General features: G+C 36.7%; 1 protein-coding gene and 1 long non-coding RNA gene across 2 annotated transcripts; both read left to right on the top strand.

Moving 5' to 3' along the window:
* Positions 1–1,968, top strand: LOC125584545. Its single transcript, XR_007321459.1, has 2 exons — positions 1–1,508; positions 1,618–1,968. It is a non-coding gene; the product is annotated as an uncharacterized LOC125584545 (long non-coding RNA).
* Positions 1,969–14,441: 12,473 nt separating this feature from the next.
* On the top strand, positions 14,442–15,461 carry LOC106384400. Its single transcript, XM_013824366.1, has one exon. It carries the CDS (start codon positions 14,442–14,444, stop codon positions 15,459–15,461), a length of 1,020 nt encoding a protein of 339 aa, XP_013679820.1.
* Positions 15,462–20,346: the final 4,885 nt, after the last annotated feature.

The following is a 20,346-nucleotide window of genomic DNA, read 5'->3' as shown; positions in this document are numbered from 1 at the left end:
TTTAAATGATAAGATTAGATATTAAATGTAACATGACTTTCTATGAATATGTACATTATTTCCATTTTTTAAAAAATCACACATGAATCAAGGTTGTGACTTCTGTTTTAATATATAAGATATATTACAAATGAGCAAGACCTACATCTTTCATGATGCATAAATGATGGTGAAACCTAGAAGTCACTAGTGATGGTACTTTCCTTTTCCTCGAAGATTTATATTCTTTGTTAGATTTGAACCAAACTTGGAACATAACTGAGAAGAATTGAGATAGAAGATTTGTCTGTATGATACACTTCTATGTATTTATCCTCTCCCACAATGTGTATCTGTTGTTAGAAAACCTGTTGTTAGAAAACCTGTTATTACAAGACAATACAACTTTATTCTCCTGTCGACCAAGAAACTCATCCTATTATTAGGATCAGGACGATAGCATGCATCTCTTCCCGACACTTTTACGAACTTACTCCACGAGCTCACTTTTAGTTGCCACCCATATGTTTGTTTCAGTAAATTCAAATACTTGAGTAGCTAACATACAAAGCTGTTGCCCTTCTCTACTCACTGATAAGGCTACATCATTGTGATTAAAATGACCTTTTGGATCCTCTGGAAGAGACACTTGGATCTTCTTTACTCAAACCAAGCCAATAAGTATTTCCATTCACAGACACATGACCGCATATCTTTGAAATGGACCAGTCTCTAGTTTCATGAAAAATCTTCCACGAATTAGAGGCAAAGTCATATACTTCATACTCAATGTGAAATGTATCCATCCTCAAGATTTTGTAACAAGAGGACTTTTTATCATAACCAATAGTATAATAGTTAGAATCCTTATAAGAATTTCTAGGTTGAATCCACATGGTCTTCCCTGTACATGGATTCCAAACCACACGTCTATTGTCTTTGGTGGTGCATAGCAATAAGCCTTCACAGTGAAACACGTCTTGTATGTCGACTTCTTCATAAGAACTAGAAAGATAATCTCTGAGCCTGAGTTGACTTGTTATCTTTACAGATGGACAATGTTGTTGAACTCCACATAGATTGACACTCAATAAACAAACTCTGAACTTATTCAACAAAATAACAAGAGACTGCTTGTGCTTGCAAGGTCGGTGCAAGGTCGGCCCATGCCTATAATAGGCCCTATTCAAATTTTAAATTAAAGGCTTTCTTTGGGAAAATGGATTTTTTATTCCCCAAGTATTTAAAATTAACATTTTTAATACCCAACTATGGGTTGCGCAAATTTAATCCTCAAGTTCTGGTTGATTATGCAAAATCAGACTTAAGAAGGTCAATCATTAATTGTTTAACGGAGACGTTAAATAAAGTAGAAAAATGATCGAGTTCTTGCTTTCAAAACCCCAGAAATCTCTAAATTGATTTTTTCATGCGATTTTGACAGAAAAGAGACTATTTCCGGCAAGTAGAGGTCGGTTCCAACAGTGGAGAACGTTTGGCGAAAACTGACAAAGCTCAACAGTGTTTTGGTCTGTACCAAACCCTTTTATTTTGCTAGTTTTCCAAGTTGAAGTAATAATGTCTACAGACACTTCGACAGGTGAGATTTTAATGGATATGTTCTGTTTGTACCTGCAGATACTGAGATTCTCTTAAAAGTCTTCATTTGAATTGAAGTTATACAGAGCAGGAGTGAGAAATAGGTTTTTGTATGCTCTGTCGTTAAACTACACACAAGCTTTTTCTCAGTTATTGTATGATTAATTGAAATGGTGGCAATACACTTTTAAACCAGGATATTGTAAATTTGATGCAAATATTTTGAGATAAATGTTTCTCAAACTGTCAATGCTTGAACAACATAAAAAAAGTCTTGTTTAAACAGAAACAGTGAGGAGGCCGTGAAGTAACAACTTAAAGAAGAAAATCATTTGCAAAGAGTTTGTACCCCCAAACAAAATTAAAATCTTTCGATCCAACAAAAAAAAATTAAAGATTCATATCTTCAAACTTATTAGGTGAGGTACCCGAAAACAACATCTCTCCCTGTAAGTTTCCTGTAGACACAATCATTGTCTTAAGCTTGTACTCAGTGTTACTCCTCTCCTTAGAGCAGCTGCAACGGTGATTTTAGATGAATCCTTACCGTTAATCCTTAGCATTATTTCAATATAATATTATTATTTTGGTTTAATTAGCTAGGGATCAATCCTTCGAGAGGGATTGGAAGGACTCAATCCTTAACACACGTGTCTCTCTCTGTCTCTCCTCCCACGCTCTCTCTCGATGTCTCCTCGCTCCATCATCTCCCACCATGGCTCCTTTATAATCTTCCTCTTCATCTCCCACCACGTCTCTTGCTTTACTGCTTTCTCCGTTCTTTCGGTAGGCGCAAGTGTTCATCATCCATCCGCCCTCAAACACAGAAGAGACAATCGTTTCGTTCGTCATCTTTGAAGGTATTTACAGTACTTTCCGATTAACGATTAGCTTAATATTTGATTAATTAACCATCTGATCCGACTGTTGTTCGAAAACTCTGGAGTGTAGATTCATAAAGTATCTATCCGTACTCTATCAATTTGATTGGCCCATGGTTATTCTCCATAAATTTGTAATGGAATCGGTAGAAATTGATTGTACTTGTCCTGGGTTTGTTAATTGTAAATCCCGGAACCTCTCTTTGTTTTCTGTTAATTTTTGTTTTTTTTTTTGTTTGTGTGTTTTCAAGATTTAGGAAATTTCCGGTTAGATCTCCGGCTTAATCTTGTACAGTTGGTATTGGATTTTGTTTATATTGCCTTGTTGTTTGAAATTGAAACGCTCAAGTTTTTGTTTTGCTTAATATGAGAATGTTTCCGCATTGTTTCCTTTTGCTTTGTTTCCTTTTCATCAGTATTCTCTTCTCTGTAATGGTATTGTCACCAACCTTGTATTGATCGACTTGTAATATACTCTGTTTCTCTATTAACCAAGCAAGTACAAGGTTCAATTAAAAAAAAATTTAATAATTTTTCTAATGATTCTATCTTCGGGAACACCATTGGACGATCAGTTTTTATTCGAATCCTTAACTATTCAAATCAAAAAAAAATTATTAAAAAATTGTTAAGGATTCATGTGTTGTTTGAAAACTCTGGAGTGTAGATTCATAAAATTAAAACATTTTAAATAAGAGCTTAACGCAATGAAAGACCAAGCAGAATGTGTTAGCCTTTTACCATCATGATCTTGGTGCCATCAACATGGTATCTGGTTCACTTTCCAGTAATCTCAGCAGGATAAGAATGATTTAACTTTTTTTAATCAAAAAGAACGATTTAACTAAGTTAACTACCTTTCACTCTCTAAGGGTTGGGAACTTCGGGTTCTACATTCAATGGCGCCCTTTGATTCAAATCTTCTTTCGTCTTCCTCCATGATTACTGGAGAAGGTTTTCACCATCTTCTCGTCTGAACTCACCTTAATTATTCTTTTCTCATCAGAAATCGTCTCCTCTCTGTCAAAATCGCATGAAAAAAAAAAATCAATTTAGAGATTTATGGGTTTTGAAAGGAAGAACTCGATCATCTTCCTATTTTATCTAACGTCTCCGTTAAAATAATTGATGATTGACTTTTGTAGGTCTGATTTTGCATAGTCAACAAAAACTTGAGGATTAAATTTGTGCAACCTATAGTTGGGTGTTAAAAGTGTTAATTTCAATTACTTGGGGAATAAAAGACCTATTTTCCCGGCTTTCTTTCTATTATAATTTTTTTTTAAAAAAAAATTCAGCTGAAAAAACTCAAAAAAATTATGGGCCCTAAGCCATGGCTTACTTTGCATATGCTCTGGGCCGGGCTTGCTTTGGTGCATTAGCATAGTGCTTTTTTGCAAGTCTTACATCTCTGATCAAAGTGGGATGTAGTTCGAAATCGTGCCAACGATATTGCGGGGACCTTAGAAAGTATTTCCACTAGCAAATCTTCTGGAAGGTTTATGCGCGTCATCTCTCACAAGATGTTCAAATAAATTTCAAAGTAAGCAAATGATGGAATCAACACACGGTAGTTGTTTCTTGTTCAATTTTGTCTTTGTATCTGAGAAGATGAGATCATATATATTGAGGTAACATTTAAGGGCAATTCTCGTAAATAGACTATTTTTAAGTTTTGGTCACAAAAATAGACCACATGGAGGAAAATGACTAAAATGTTTCATTTAATAGGTAAAAATATACTAATACCCTAAATATATTTTTTTTATATAGTTTTAGATTATATGTTTTCAAATTCGAACTTTTTTATAATTTTTTTTTTGATTTTTTTTTTCGAAAATTTGTTTTTATTTTTTTTTTCAAATTTTCTTTTGCAATTCGAAAATACTTTTTGAAACTATTTTTAAAATTTTCATTTTCAAATTTTTAATATTTATTTTCTATTTTATAAAATTTTAAATCTCAAACTCAAATCTCTACCCCTTAACTCTAAATCATAATGTTTGGATTAGTTAATCCTAGGGGTATAGGTGTATATTTATCTCTTTAATAAAATATTTTGGTCATTTTGATTTTTAGAGTCTATATTCGTGATAAAATTTTTTTTAATGTTATCATAGGCTATTTCCCAATATTTAATGCACATTAAAGATTGAGAGATACTCTTTCTCGGAAAAAAAAGATTGAGTGATACTCCCACATTTTTTTTTCCTTCCAACTTACCTGATTTTCTAAGGACAGATATTAGGATCATCCCCTAGGGTGAACCTTTAAATTCACCCCATCTTTTAGAACCAATTAAAGTGACACATAAATTATTAATTAAAAATATTAAATTAAATAAAAATAGCTACAAAAAATAAAAACGCTAATTTTAACAACGCAAACGCTTCCAGTTAAACCCTAAACACTAAATCTTAAATTCTAAACTCTACACCCTAAATTCTAAACCCATATCCAAACCCCTAAATCCAAACCCTATACCCTAAACCCTAATCCTAGACCCTAAACCCAAATTATATACCTTAAACCCAAAAACTAGACTATAAACCTAAACTCTATACCCTAAACTCAAGTCCTATACCCTAAACCAAAACCGTAAACCTTAAACTCAAATTATATACCCTAAACCCAAAACCTTAACCATAAGTCCAAACGGTAAATCCTAAACCCAAACCGTAAATCCTAAACCCAAAACCTATACCCTAAACCCAAATCCTAGATGTAAAACCCAAACGGAAAACCCTAAACCCAAACCCCAAACTTAAATGCTATAAGGTTTGGGTTAAGGTTTACGGTTTGGGTTTAGGGTATATGGTTTAGGTTTATAGTATATTTTTGGGTTTAAGGTATATAATTTGGGTTTAGGGTCTAGGATTAGGGTTTAGGATATAGGGTTTGGATTTGGGTTTAAAATTTAGGGTATAGGGTTTAGAATTTAAGATTTAGGGTTTAGGGTTTCGCTGGAAGCGTTAGCGTCATTTTTTTTTTTTTTTTGTCATCTACTTTACAGACTCATATAGACTCTGTGAACCAAACTGGGAGATCTTGATCCATGTGAACTACAAAAGACGTTTCTTTCCTAGCGCTACGGGCTAAGCTATCCGCCTGCTTGTTCTGCGTTCTTGGGACATAGATAATCTCTGCACAGGAAAAACTCTCCTTCAAGCTGTTTATATCCTCCAAATAACTTGCAAATGCTGGCCAATCCTCTGGTGTTGAAACCATCTTCACCAATTGAGAACAGTCCGTTGCAAACGTAACCTGAAATTGTCGTAAGTTTTTCATACATTCCATTGCCCATAACAAAGATTCCATTTCTGCATGAAGTGGAGAAAGGGACGCCCGGACATTCCTTGCACCCATCAAACCCGCAAATCCCTCTAGAGTACTATACCATCCTTGTCCTGAGAAAATATCATTGTCTTTCTAGGAACCATCCGTAAAACACCATCTTCCTGGGATTGACGGAAGAACCATTGCACCAACCTGTTGAACTCTCTTTTCATCAGTCAGAATTTGCGACTCAGCCCAAAGCTTTGATTTCGTATCAGCCAGTTTAAGGGTATCTAGCGGATCTACATCCATATTACTAAAGACTTTATTATTTCTTCCCTTCCAAATATACCATAGTATCCATGCAAACTGATGATCCTCCATCTGTGGAAGCACTCTCCAAAAAAGATGATCCATGTTCACAAAGAGGGAGCTTGTCGGAAACATATTTGGATTTGTTGGAATCTTTGAAAGAGCCCATGTCTGAAGTGCAGGAGGGCATTCAAAAAACACATGGTTGATTGATTCCTCCTCCGCACCACATCTTGCACACACAATGTCTCCGGGTATCCCTCGCTTATGCAGATTTTTCTTGACTGCTATACACTCTGTCACCAATTGCCATAGGAAATGTTTAATCTTTGGTGGATACCGTATTTTCCAGCAATGTGCCTTCAAAATATCCACCGTAGGTCCAAACACTACTGGTGGTTTTTCCCTATATGGATATATCCTTTCCACCTGATATCCAGATTTAACCGTGTATTTTCCATTATTGTGAAATGCCATCCATCTTTGTCTGCCATCCGAGTCCTACTCAAAGGTATACTCTCTATTAATTTCACATCCTGTGGGTCCACCAAAGCCCGAATCGCCTGCGAATTCCATCTTCGCAAATGAGGATCAATAAGCGAATCCACTGTAAGGTCTGAGTAAAGATTGTGTTGATTTTTATTTGCTGGTCTCGGGAGAGTGGTTGGGAGCCAAGGATCATTCCATACAGATATGGAGGATCCTGTTCCCACCCTTTTGATTAGTCCTTTGCTTACCAGAGATCTAGCAGAAACAATACTCCGCCAACCATAAGACGGAGAGTATGAACGAATCGGTTCCAGGGGTGAAGCATTCCTGTAATACCGACCTTTAAAAACTCTAGAAAATAGAGTATCTGCCTTTTCTATCAGCCGCCATAATTGTTTCCCAAGCATTGCGGTGTTAAAGTCAGTGATATCTTTAAACCCTAAACCTCCATCTTCCTTACTTACACATACTTTGTCCCATGATTTCCAGTGCATTCCTCTTGTGCTACCGCTTGGGCTCCACCAAAACTGAGCTATTGCACTCGTCAATTTTTTTGCAGTAGCCTTGGGTAAACGATAGCACGACATCACATGATTTGGCAAAGCCGTAATCACGGATTTGATGATCACCTCCTTTCCTCCTTTTGTAAAAAACTTAAAAGTCCAACCATTGACCCTATTATTTAATCGTTCCTGAACAAAGACAAAAACTTGTATCTTAGAACCTCCAAGACTCTCCGGTAATCCTAAGTATGTTCCCATTCCTCCCAAATTTTGAATGCCCAAAACATCCCTTAGCTCCTGTCTGACAGATTCTTCAATTTTGTGTCCAAATTGAATTGAAGACTTATCAAAGTTTATAAGTTGACCCGAAGCTTTCTCATATTCCTTTAATATCCTTAGAATAGTATGACACTCCTCCTTTTGAGCTTTGCAGAAGAAGAGACTATCATCCGCAAAAAGCAGATATGATATTGATGGGCATGCCCTGGCCACCTTTATTCATGTTAATTGTTTCTCCCTCTCCGCCTTCTTAATATTTGATATCAGAGCCTCAGTACACAGAATGAATAAATAGGGAGATAAAGGATCTCCTTGTCGTAAGCCCCTCTGTGGTATAATAAGTCCTTTTGGTTGGCCATTCAAAAGAACCCGATATTGAACTGATGATATGCATTCCACCATTAGTTTAATCCAATGCTCATGGAACCCCATCTTTTGTAATAATGCCTTAATAAATGCCCATTCAACCCGATCATAAGCCTTACTCATATCCGTTTTGACTGCCATATACTTGCCTTTACACGCCTCATTAGTCCGTAATCCATGAAACGTTTCCTGTGCTATAAGGATATTATCAGAGATCAGTCGCCCTGCCACAAATGCCGATTGCGTTTCTGAAACTAGGGAAGGCAGCAATACCTTCAGCCGTTGACACAAAACTTTCGAAATAATCTTATACCCTACATTACATAAGCTGATAGGTCGCAACTCCGTCATCCTTGTAGGTCTCTCCGTCTTTGGAATCATGCAAATATTAGTAATATTTAACCTTGAATCCATTTCTCCAGACACCAAAAAATCATTCACCATCTCCACCAAATCCCCTTTAATAATATGCCATGAATGTTGAAAAAACAGAGCTATCATGCCATCCGGTCCTGGTGCCTTCTCAGGATGCATCATAAACAGAGCCTCTCTGACTTCCTCCTCTGTCGCTATCCTCAATAATCGTTGATTCATCTATGGAATTATACCCGGTGTTACCTCTGAGAGAAACGCATCAAACTCCGATGGAGAGGTAGTAGTAAATAAATCCTCAAAATATTCAACCGCCACTCTCTCTATTCCAATGTCCTCTGTAACCCAATTTCCTTCCCCGTCATGTAACCCAACTATCCTATTCCGGACCCTTCGTTGCTTAGTTAAAACGTGATAGAATTTTGTATTGAGATCTCCAGATGAATACCACATATTTCTACTTTTCTGATGCCAATACTCTTCCTCATCCTTATATGCCTCTTGTAGCTTCCTGGACACCTCAATAATATCCTCTTGAGTTCTAGTATCATCTGTTTGTACCTCTTCCAACGCTCTCTGTAATTCCGATATTTTTTCCTTCCCATAAGGTGGATTATTTTTCCTCCATTTGGCTATCTCACGACGACAGTTACTAATTTGTTCCACTATACCCGGTCTTGTGTCTCCATTATTATCAGACCATCCCAGTGTGATTGATTCGATAAGACCTTCCTTACCAACCCATCTTTTATCGAATCGAAACTGGCCTTTCCTCTTGGGGACTTTATCTTCTAGATAAGCCACCACAGAACGATGATCCGATGCCACCATCCCTAGATATTCTGTATAAGAACAGGGAAAAAGCGTATGCCATTCTTCATTTGCTAACGCCCGATCTAACCGACATCTAACCATAACTGCGCCTTTGCCCTTACCCCTCCTTCCTTGCCATGACAACTTATTTCCTTTAGCCAGAAACTCAAGTAAACCACAATTCCTTATCATATTATTAAAAGGAACAAATGAACTCACACTCCGTAACCCTCCCCCTTCCTTTTCATGATTTCCTGTAATCTCATTTAAATCACCAATAATAAACCAAGGTTCTGAACGCGAGATTCCATATCTGGTTAATCATTCCCACACTTGTTCACGCAAGTCTTGCACTGGTTCTCCATACACAAACGTCATATAAACCATTTTCTCAAGAGCCACTGCTTCCACATCTTTCATTCGGTTACTTGAATATAACACGTTAACCTGATACTCATTATTATAATAAAGCGCTAATCCACCACTTCTTCCAGCCGGATCCACTGTGACCAAATTATCAAATCCGAAATGACCTTGAAATTTCTGGACAAACCCAAAATCTTGCTTTGTCTCCGATAAAAATAAAAAATCCGGTTTTGTGTTTATTCCATATCTCCGTTAAATAACTTATCGTCCACTTACTTCCTACTCCTCGGCAATTCCAACTTAATATTCTCATTTAAAAAACTCTTTTAAGATGGCGAAAGTGGGTGTAATGAAACCCTGAGTTCTCCCCAAAAGTGACCAAAGAAAAACCGTGTTGCCAATAAAATAACACTAGACCAATCAAATGTATTTTCTTTATTTCTACTACCCAATACCACATTACATATTCCACATGAGAGCCAATAATGAGTTCCTCAAACTGTTGCCACTTTTCTAAGAGAACCATGACTCCCAGCACATAAGCGGACCACACATTTATATGCATTCTGAAATCAATGCCGCTGATCCAGGGACCAAAATATGCCCTGACCCTCAAACCACTCCACCAAGCGAAAACCAAATACCTCCAGACCCAAATGTCCCCCCTGGAATCTGATCTTGAAGAAAACATATCGCAACAAAAGTAGCAACAAGCAAAAACCCATTTATTCCCAACCAACCAAGAGACAACAATACATACCGAAGTCAAAAGCCTACTAAGATACCAAGAAACCACAACAAAATAATATAGATAAAACGTGTTATCCTTGTCCCACCTGTGTCCATGAACCAATAACCCCAATTCAAAACAAATATAACTCCCTATATCCTTAGGTTCACCACCAGTTTCATGCATCAGTCCCTTCATCGAGTAGCCTACTACATCAGAGACAACTTCTATATTCACATACCGCCAACAACATAAAGCACCATTTTTATTCCAAATATTAAAAAATAACAACAACCACAATACGAAAAGACAAAACCACAGACCCTTAGCTGCAACTAAAACACAATTGCCCATAAGGCTAACCAATAAAAGGATCCAAATCAAAACTTTAAGATCAGAGCCAATACCATCAGAGATCTGCGATTTCGTGTTAATGATGATCGAAATCTGACCCAGATCGCTCATAATCCTGTCTTTCCTTAATATCCCGAGATTCCCTTCGCCCATAACCACCAAATCTGGAGACGATCTCCGATACCATTCACCATTATTGTCAACATAACCCTTGTCTCTTCCCGAACACTCCTCTTTACCAATACCAGGATCCCATCTTCGCAAAATCATTTTGAAAACCTAGATCGCCATTCGCGTCGCCATCAGAGAGAGAGAGAGTCCGTGTTCCATTTACAGTTAGCGTTAGCGTCATTAAAATTAACGTTTTTATTTTTTGTAGCTATTTTTTATTTAATTTAATATTTTTTAATTAATAATCTATGTGTTACTTTGATTGGTCATAAAAGGTGGGGTGAATTTAAAGGTTCACCCTAGGGGGTGAACCTAAGTTTTGTTCATTTTCTAATATATATATCAATTTTTTTTTTTTTGAAACTATATATGAAAACTTTTTAAAGTTTGTAATCTGTTTCATATTTTAAAGATGAATATCCTATGTAAATTTATTTGTTTCACAAATATTTTAATTTTTGTTAACTATACTAAAATTTAGAATTTGCATGTTTTTAGAATAATTTGATTTATTGGGTGAAATTACATATATTTTATACAAAATTTGGTATATCAAAGTTGATTAGTTACATGAACGTGACACATAATAATAAAAATTAATGTTAAAAATAATTACATATTTATAAATAAAATTGTTATAACATCTGTCACAATATTAAATTTGTTTATTAACATGTGTAGGTCAATCATCAATTTGTTTTTTTTTTTAAATTACATATTAAAATTTGAAATAACTAAAACAGATCATTTATAAATTAGATAAAATAATAATTAATATACTTAAATATTTAATTAAAAATTTTAAATAAAAATTTGTTACACCGATAACTTTTAACTAAGCAGATACTTTTCATATTTAAACTGCTGGTTAGAAGAGGGCCATTTTGTTGAGCTTTTATTCCACTACCTTCATTTGCTCCATGCCAAACACTACATTCTCTTTATGCATGTCGGACAGTGACCAACGAACGGGTTTCTATCAATATTTTTAAACAATTTTGCATTCAGTGTTTTTCAAATGAACTAAATTTTTCATGAATAAGAGTTTGTCTTGTCATTATGGAAGTCATCAATAGTGGTTTTCCTTCCGGCCTCCGTCTGAAACTCCAATCGAGGTAAAGATTCAAGCTTTGGTGGCTCTCCTGTTTTGCAGTGGCTGTGTCTTCAGCCTGTTTCGAGTGGTTTTGTGACAATTTGAAAGGGTTTGAATCCGGTTCTTATCTCTGGGTTTTGAGAGTGTGGCTTAGTTGGTCTTTGATTTAGCAACGGTGTAGCAGTGATGTGGTGGTGTGTGTTGAGCTGGTGAAGGTTCTGGTCTTTGTGATGAAGTTGGTTCAAGGTTACATTTTCACCTCCTGGTATTGAAGTGGCCCTCCTCCGCCCTTTTAATAAATGACCTCCCTATGCTTTTGCTCTCTTTATGTCCTCGGTGGCTTTCTTTTGTTAAGCAATATAATGAGGCTGAGGTGCAAAGGCTTCCAGATGAAGGTGCGTTTGAGTTAGGTATTCCTTTGGTTACTGTTTTCCTGGTTTCTGCCTTGGTATAGGCGTGGTGGTTCGTTGGTTATCATCGTAAACTTGTGGTTCAGATGAGATCGTTGTGGTTCGGGTGTTGTCATCGTGAACATGCTGTTCAGATGAGGTCTCTGCTCTTCACGAAGAAGTCTTCTACGTTGCATGTTCTTGTGCTTAGTTCATTGCAAGTTCTCCGGCTAGTCATAGTCTTTTTTTTGAAGTCACTGCTCTTGTATCTTTTGAGTGTTTGGTTCTGGGTCATTTGAAGGAGCATTAGGATTCGTTTTATATTTCGATGTTGGTATGTGACCCGTATGTTTGGGTTCTTGCTCCCCTTGTTCATGTTGGGGTTAAGTTTCCGGGGATGGTTATGTGTTCCACCGTCTCTAGTGTTTCACTCTGGTATTCTTCCTTTGCTATCAATAAAAATGAAAATTAGATGGGGAAAAAATTCAATTAATTGGGAAAACTGATGGATATGATGGTGGGACTGAAAAGTTGAAGATAATGAATAGTGATTTGTAGTGCTGAAGAACATTCAAAGATAATGAAATTGTCTGATTTTCCACATATCGAACAAATGTTATCACATTTCATATTACATCTCATTTCTGATTCGTATAAGATAAATTTTACTTGGATATTGCGTAAGTATTGATAGCCCTACTTTTAAAAAATAAATAAAAAAAAAATTTGATTATTTTTTACCTTGTTTGTTTAAATATTAAAAAGTATAAAAAGGAAATTTCGCTCACGAACCTTTATCCTATAAGATATAAAAAGGAAACTTGGATATAAAAAGGAAATTTCGCTCATGAACCTTTATCCTATAAAAAGGAAACTTGGATATTGCGTAAATATTGATAGCCCTACTTTGTTTTGAGCTAATTGTTTAAATTTATATTCAGTTGACCCCGTAAAGTATAAAAAGGAAATTTCGCTCACGAACCTTTATCCTATAAGATTTTTATTTACAAAAATTGAATTTTATTGGTGCTTGGCGAGCTAAACTTAGGCCTTAGGGGCAGCCATGTTTGTATCTCTATCTCTAAGATTCTAGAAGAAAAAAATAATAATCCTAACAAAAATTTTGGGTTAGCTTTGGTTCCCCGAACAAAACCTCCACCCATGGAGCATAGGCGAGGGAAGCGACCGCTTAGAGCGTCATATATTTTAAGCGAAAACTATAGTTGTATATAAGGCATAAAAAAGATTTTACATGGATAACAAAAGCATAAAATTTTAAGTGAGTTTAGGGCGTCAACAAAAAAATTGAATATGCTGGACCGGCACTTCTTCCACCAGGACTACCACTGGCGTTCCTATACCGTGTATCATGGGTTTATTATAGTCTTTGTCGTAGAAGTCAAATCTTTTTTCTTTTTTTTTTTTATCAAGTCAAGTCAGTTGAAAATTCTTGAGAACCAAATCCCAAACACACGGTGTTTTGATAGAACAAAAAGAATGGGGTGCTAGCTAGTCAATGTAACCCGTCTCACACTTCTATACACACAGCCAAAGATGTAAACCGGCGGTCAGCGTTATATAAACTAAAGAATAAAAAAAAGGAAATTTGGGAAAAGAGAACAACTAAACTGTGTTATTCCTTAGTACAAAATCAAATTTTGTCACTATTGAATTTTCACTACCCTTCAAAGTTATAAAAATTCATATCAATTAATTTACAATGCAAAAAAATTAAGAAAAATCTAAAACATGAAGTAGTGTGTATATATGAAAAATATTTTTGGATTAAAAAAATATTTGGAATGGTAAATTGAAAAATAGGCTAAAGGTGTTAGTATATAAGATCTACCTTCTACGGCGATTCAGAATATGCATTCTAACTGATACACAATGATCTACATACCGAAGAATGCGCATTAGACCGGAAACATTAAGATCTAAGATGGCAGAATACAAAATCAATAATTTCTTCTATGTTCTGCCTTTCTAGTAGATCATAAGTAATAATAAACGTTTTTATATCTTCTATGGAAGAATATACATTCTTCTCACTTCTCATATATCTATAATATATGTATTCTATATCTACCACATTATCTTTATTCTACCATACGTAGAATGTAATTTCTACTAGATTTTAAACAAAATCCAAAAATCTAGGAAAAAACGGTTAGAAAATATTCCCTAAATCTATTAAATCTTTTTTATTTCATTTTTTAAATCTCATTCCCTAAATTTTTGTTTCTTCGTTGCCAACCACGATTTGGACCAAAAAATCGTGGAGCTTCTTCTCTTTTTCATAGTTTCTCCAAACTTTTGTCAATCTAACGTGAGAATATGCACATCTATGCCTATTCTGGTTTTTGGAGATCGTTCAAAACAAAAGGGTGGAATTTTCTTGTTGATGAAGAAACATGAGGTAGATTACTTACTTTCGACACAAGCAAAAACTTTGACAACCTAAGAGTTATGGTTTGTGAGGACTTTGGAACCGATCTAAACTTGGTCAATATCGAGCTGAGTTACTTACCTTCCGATTTGGTGATTGGCCTCGACTCACCACCTATTTTCATCACCAATGATCGACAATTGCAAAATTTTCTTACATATGTGAAGACCAAAGCTTCAACAAGGTTATGTGTGTGTATTCGATCTAAGGTTGGATTTAACTTGAATGAAGAGCCTGCTGAGTTGCCTAACAGAGAGGAAGTGGGTATGTCGGGTGAAGTTTCAGATGATATTGATGGTGAATCCGAGCTTGAAGAAGAAGATGCGAAGATAGATGAAAGTGATGATGAAAACAAGTGTGAGAAAGATATGATCAACAAAAAGTATGTCTGTTTTTCTCTGGTTGATGTTGTAAAGAAGGGTCAACATTTTACTAGCAAAGCAGTTCTGCAGGCAACAATGGAAATATGCGCAATGAAACATAATTTCGACTACAAGGTTGGCAAAACGGATAGAAGAGTTTGGTACGTTCGTTGCGCGGATGATGATTGCCGCTGGCGTGTTCGCGCAGAGGGATTAACAGGTTCTTCATATTTTATCATCAAAAAGTATGTACCTGATCATTCATGTGCTCCATCATCAAGGAACCACTCTGTTCGGACCGCTTCATCAAAAACAGTTGGTAGCCTCATTAAGCATAAGTACGAAACTGTCAAGGAAGGGCCGAAACCTAATGATATCATCCAGTTTATGCGTAATGATCATGGAGTTGAGATATCCTACTCTTTAGCTTGGGAGGCACGTGAGTATGCAGTAAATGTTGTGAGAGGCATTCCAGAGAATGGTTATGAAAAAGTTCTCAAATACTTGCACATGATGAAGGAAACTAATCCAGGATCACACACATTTTACGAAACTGATAGCAATGGGAGATTCAGATTCCTCTTCATCTCATATGGTCAGTCTATTCGCGGTTTTTATGCTGCCATTCGGAAAGTTATTGTTGTGGATGGGATTTTCTTGAAGAGCAAATACAAATAAGTGTTACTGGTTGCTACTGCTTTGGATGGAAACTCGAACCTATATCCTATTGCATTTGGAGTTGTCGACTCAGAGAATGACTGCTCGTGGAAATAGTTTATGAGACAACTTAATGTTGTCATTGCTGATGATCAGGGTTTAGCTTTTGTGTCTGATCGGAATACTTCACTTGCTATAAAGCTATTGCAAAAGTGTATCCACATGCTCATCACGGAATTTGCATTCACCACTTGCTGAACAATGTTGTTACATATTTCAAGGGTAAAGGAGTCGCTGGTTTGGTTGCAAAGGCTTCTAAAGCTTATTGAGTTGCTGATTTTAAGAAGCAATTCACTGTTATTTTCTCAATTAGTCCTGCAATTGGAAACTATCTAATACAAGCTGATGTGAGAAAGTGGGCTCGTTGTCAATTTTCGGGTTATAGGTACGATGTTAGGACCAATAACCCTGCTGAATCAATAAATTCTACTTTGCGTTCGCCAAGAGAGTTTCCAGTTATGCCTTTGTTGGACAGCGTAAGGGAAATGATGACTCGATGGTTTTTCAAACGTAGAACTTTAAGTTCTAAGCATAAACAGCCATTGACCGTTGCCGTAGAGAATAAGATTGATTGAAGGATTAAGAAGGGTAAGAAGTTTCAGGTTTTCCCAGTTAGCGATGACAGGTTTTTGGTTCGAGGTGACACTTTTGAATGTATGGTCGACTTGGTCAGACGCACATGTTCATGTGGGAAATTCGATCTGATGAAAATCCCATGCAGACACGCCATAAAAGCAGCTTTCATCGTAGGCATACAAGCACACACACTCACTGACGACATGTACACCACTGCTTCATGGAGATCGATTTATGAGGAAAGCATTAATCCTATTAGTGTCCCGGAAGATGCATGGATTGTCCCATCTCACGTTCAGCAAGCGAAAGTCCTTCCTCCAGAAACTAGAAGAGCTGCAGGTCGGAGAAAGAAACATAGGTACGAGACAGTTGATGACAAGATCCACTTGTCACAAGGAACTCAAACCTCTAAACGTCGTAAATGCAGTCGATGTGGTATTGAAGGTCACAACTGGTCGACTTGTGATAGAGCAATATAGGATTCAAGCCATTCGGTCTATGCAAGTTACTTTTCAAAGTTTTTTCTAAAATTATCTTTGTTGCATGTCAAACTCCGTTTTTTCAGGACCAATTCTGTTTTATGTTTTGTGCACGTTTCCAGTATTTACTTCGTTTTATGCAAGTTTTAAGTCTAACGTTAAGATTTGATCCATAAATTGACAACACATCTGAATACCAAATTGATTCGATCTTTGACAAAGTAGAAAGATTCAGAAAGCAATTACAAGACCAATCAAATTTAGAACAGAGACATAAAATAGTGAGAATGGATCCAATTAGTCATACATCTCCTGACTTCTTGTGCTCGATAACTGCTTCCTCCACTGTCTTTTCAAGGAACTTCTCAAATCTTCAATTTCTTCGAGCATTCTCAACTGTTGCTCATGCATCCTTTGTATCTCATCAAGCAGAGCCTCGTCGACCCACTTAAAAAGATGTTGCTCTTTCTTTCTCTGAATTGAAACACAAAAACGTCAATTGGAACATAGAAGAATTAAAAGTCATAATTTAAGGTAATTACCTTCAAACCAATCTCACATCAGAAGAATCTTTTGTATGGGTTCTCCTCCATTTTTGAAACATAAGTGACAATCTCCTTCCCAAACCAGCATCTGGAAGGAATCCCTACATTGTTAGTCATGATCGGTTTTTGAGAAGGAGAGAAAGACGGAGAGGAGAAATAAACGATGAAATAAGTAGGGTTTCTGGTCATTGGTGTTATATAAGTTTATCTTTAGGGCAAACGACTACTGTTAATCGGGGTTTAGGGATTCCTTCCAAATCTTAATAGTCAATACAAATCTTATGACTATCACAACACATACAAGTAGACCCTATGCTATTGTCAATACTAAACTAAGATTTGTATTGACTATTAAGATTTGTAGCCTAGTTAGGTAGATCGTGTATGGCTCCCTGTTTAGATTCATTTAGGGTATCGTTAGGGGTTCATATGTTGTATGGCTAGTTTAGATTCATTTAGGGTATCGTTAGGGGTTGATATGTTGTATGGCTTACTTTAGATTCACTTTATTTAATTTTGTAATCAGCCACTAATGTCAATAGTTTCAATTAGTCCAGTGGTTTATGTTGTAGGTGTAATTACCGTAGGTGAAGTGTTCGATGCCCCCCCATCTCCATTTTGTTCCTACGATAGACTTTAATAAGAGAGTCAAATAAGACCATTTACATTCATTTCTTGCCGTTAATCTCAATAGTTTCAAGTAGTCCAGTGGTTTATGTTGGATTTATAAAAACCCAAGTGAAGTGTTCGATGCCCCTCGTCTCCATTTTTATTTAAAAAAAAATTTGTTTGCTACAATAGCCTTTAATAAGAGAGTCAAATAAGACCATTTAGATTCAGATCATGTATTCCTTTGTTTGTTGTCATGTATGAAATCCAATGCTAAATAAGATTCAAATTCCTCATAAAAGATGCAAATCAATGCTAGTTACGAGTCATATAAGAGTAACTAAAAACGTCAATAACAACCTACTTGGTAAACAAGACATAGTGAAAATAGCATTATAAAATCTCAACCGTAGGAGAAGTTGTAGCCTTCGGAGGAACAAACATTCCCATTCTCGAAATAAGCTCAGGATCATTAGCAGCTTCCCATAGGTCATAAGCAATCTTCTGGCGAGCTTCACAAATATTGTCGTCATTCACCAACGTTAAGTCCATGCCTAAAAGATGTGCTTCAATGTGCTTCAACACATATACTCCACAATCGCTGCTAGTCTTGTTTAGGAAGAAGGGCATTGGAGCGTAAGTGACATCATAGGGCTTGACGGTAAATCCCCTCTTCTCTGAAGACTGCACGGCTTTGACAATTCTAGGGATGAGATGGGGAAATGGCTCCAAGTCCTTATTGTGTTTCAGTCCCGCACAGTCAAAAACCTCTATGGAACGAGTAACAAAGTTGACACACATAGAGATCCAGTGGTTACCGTCCACAAGAAGAGGCACATGCATACGATTGACATCAAGATCCCACACTGATCTTGTTCGTCCGTGTGAAGGAAGTTCACCAATTCCGTATTGGTGGAGCAGTCCTTCTACCCTGAATTTTTTTCTGTCTTTCTTGAACTCTATGTAAGAATTCTTCATTTGATTACTGAATATGCAGCTCATGAAAGCTACTTTGGACGGATTCCATCGTCGTAAAGAAGTCCTCTCGCAGAAGAGCATAGCATCAATTTCCTTAAAAATATGATACAAACAGAGTGAGTTGGCGTGTTGCTAAAGAAGAAGAACAGTAAGTAGGTGTGCAAAGTAATGTATAACTTACTTGATTTTGCAGCCACACTGCAGGTCCCATAACACGTTCTGCTAACTCAGTTGTGTACATAGAAGGTCCAATTTTAAGGTGCCTGCGATGCAACATATAATTAAAAATTTGTTGAATTTAGAACATAGGGGGAAGGCATAGACTTACTGTTTGGTAGTTGAGCACCAATGAATCATTTTGGCCCATGAATCCTCAGGGACAAACACTAATGAGTAATCGTCGTCGTTCACCCGGTCCTCAGGTAATTCCATATCTTTGAGAGTGGGTGTTCTCCAATCTCCAGGCTTCAAGGATGATAATGAAGTAACCTATTTAGATGATTCTTCATCACTCGTTTTTTGTGAGGGATCGAAACCTTTAACATGTGATACTTGAGAAAGGTTCCCCATGGCGTCTTGTAAATACTCTTGTGTACTCATTTCTTTTTTTTCGATGAAGGTTCCCCATGGGTAGATGATTGTAACAAATTCTTCAAAAAATCCATCATATCATCAGTTTCGGTTTCAATCTCATGTTAATAAAACCAAACTTAACATTATTAGCCAAAACAGTCGATATTACAAGCAAACAACAATGACATTACAAAAGAGTCAAGAGAAAATTACAACAAAAAGACAGTCTGACATATTACAAAGCTTCATTTTATGGTTACCTTTCTTCCTTGCCGAGGGCTACGACGAACCGTAGGAGGAACCACACTCTCCTCAACCTTGCCTTTGCCTTTTTCCTTTGTTGCTGCAAGACACAGACTCTGTGATGATTTCCCCATTGTTGCTGAAGGACAAGGAATGTCAGATGTGCTGTCTTTTCCCATTGTATCAGAAGGACCCAGAATCTATAACACCGCTTGCTTGAGCTCAGCCATCTCTTTCTGGACCTTCTCAAAACGCTCTTGAATGTCATTCTGCACCACCTCCTTGAAGAGTTGAAAGCAGAGGTGAACAAACCTTCAATGAAAGTCTTCATTCCACTGGAGATACCACTGTTATGTTCATCCGCCCGTTGACAAAGTAATTCTTTCTTTCGAGCCTCCGCACCAGGATCATTTAGCTTACGCTTGCCCCTTCTTGCAACAACAGCCGGTTCCTCTACATGTGTATTTGTGACATCTTCGACTTCAACATTCTCTCCATCCTTTTCTGAATCAGAAAGCTCCAAAGTTGGAGGCAAAGCCTCAACTTCCCATACGAATTCCGTCCAATCCTGTTTAGCATTGAGAAGAGTAACAATATGACCAACCCGTTCATCTTTCTTCTCATCTTCCCTATAGTACTCAGTGCTATCAACCACATCATTGTTCCCAGTAGCATATATAAATGGGAACAACTTTCCCTGACAAGAACAAACCCAAACAATAAAGTTACTCTTTGTTTGTTAACTGAACCGAATATAGTTTTTAAAAAATTATTACCTTATTAAAGTGGGACTCTAAGCTGCTGATATCTGCATAGGAAACTTTTCCACTTCCTTTCCAATTC

This window comes from Brassica napus, chromosome C3 (assembly GCF_020379485.1).
Source record: "Brassica napus cultivar Da-Ae chromosome C3, Da-Ae, whole genome shotgun sequence".
NCBI lineage: Eukaryota > Viridiplantae > Streptophyta > Magnoliopsida > Brassicales > Brassicaceae > Brassica > Brassica napus.
The sequence above is the reverse complement of the archived record's forward strand: the minus strand, read 5'-3'. Positions and strand labels throughout refer to the sequence as shown.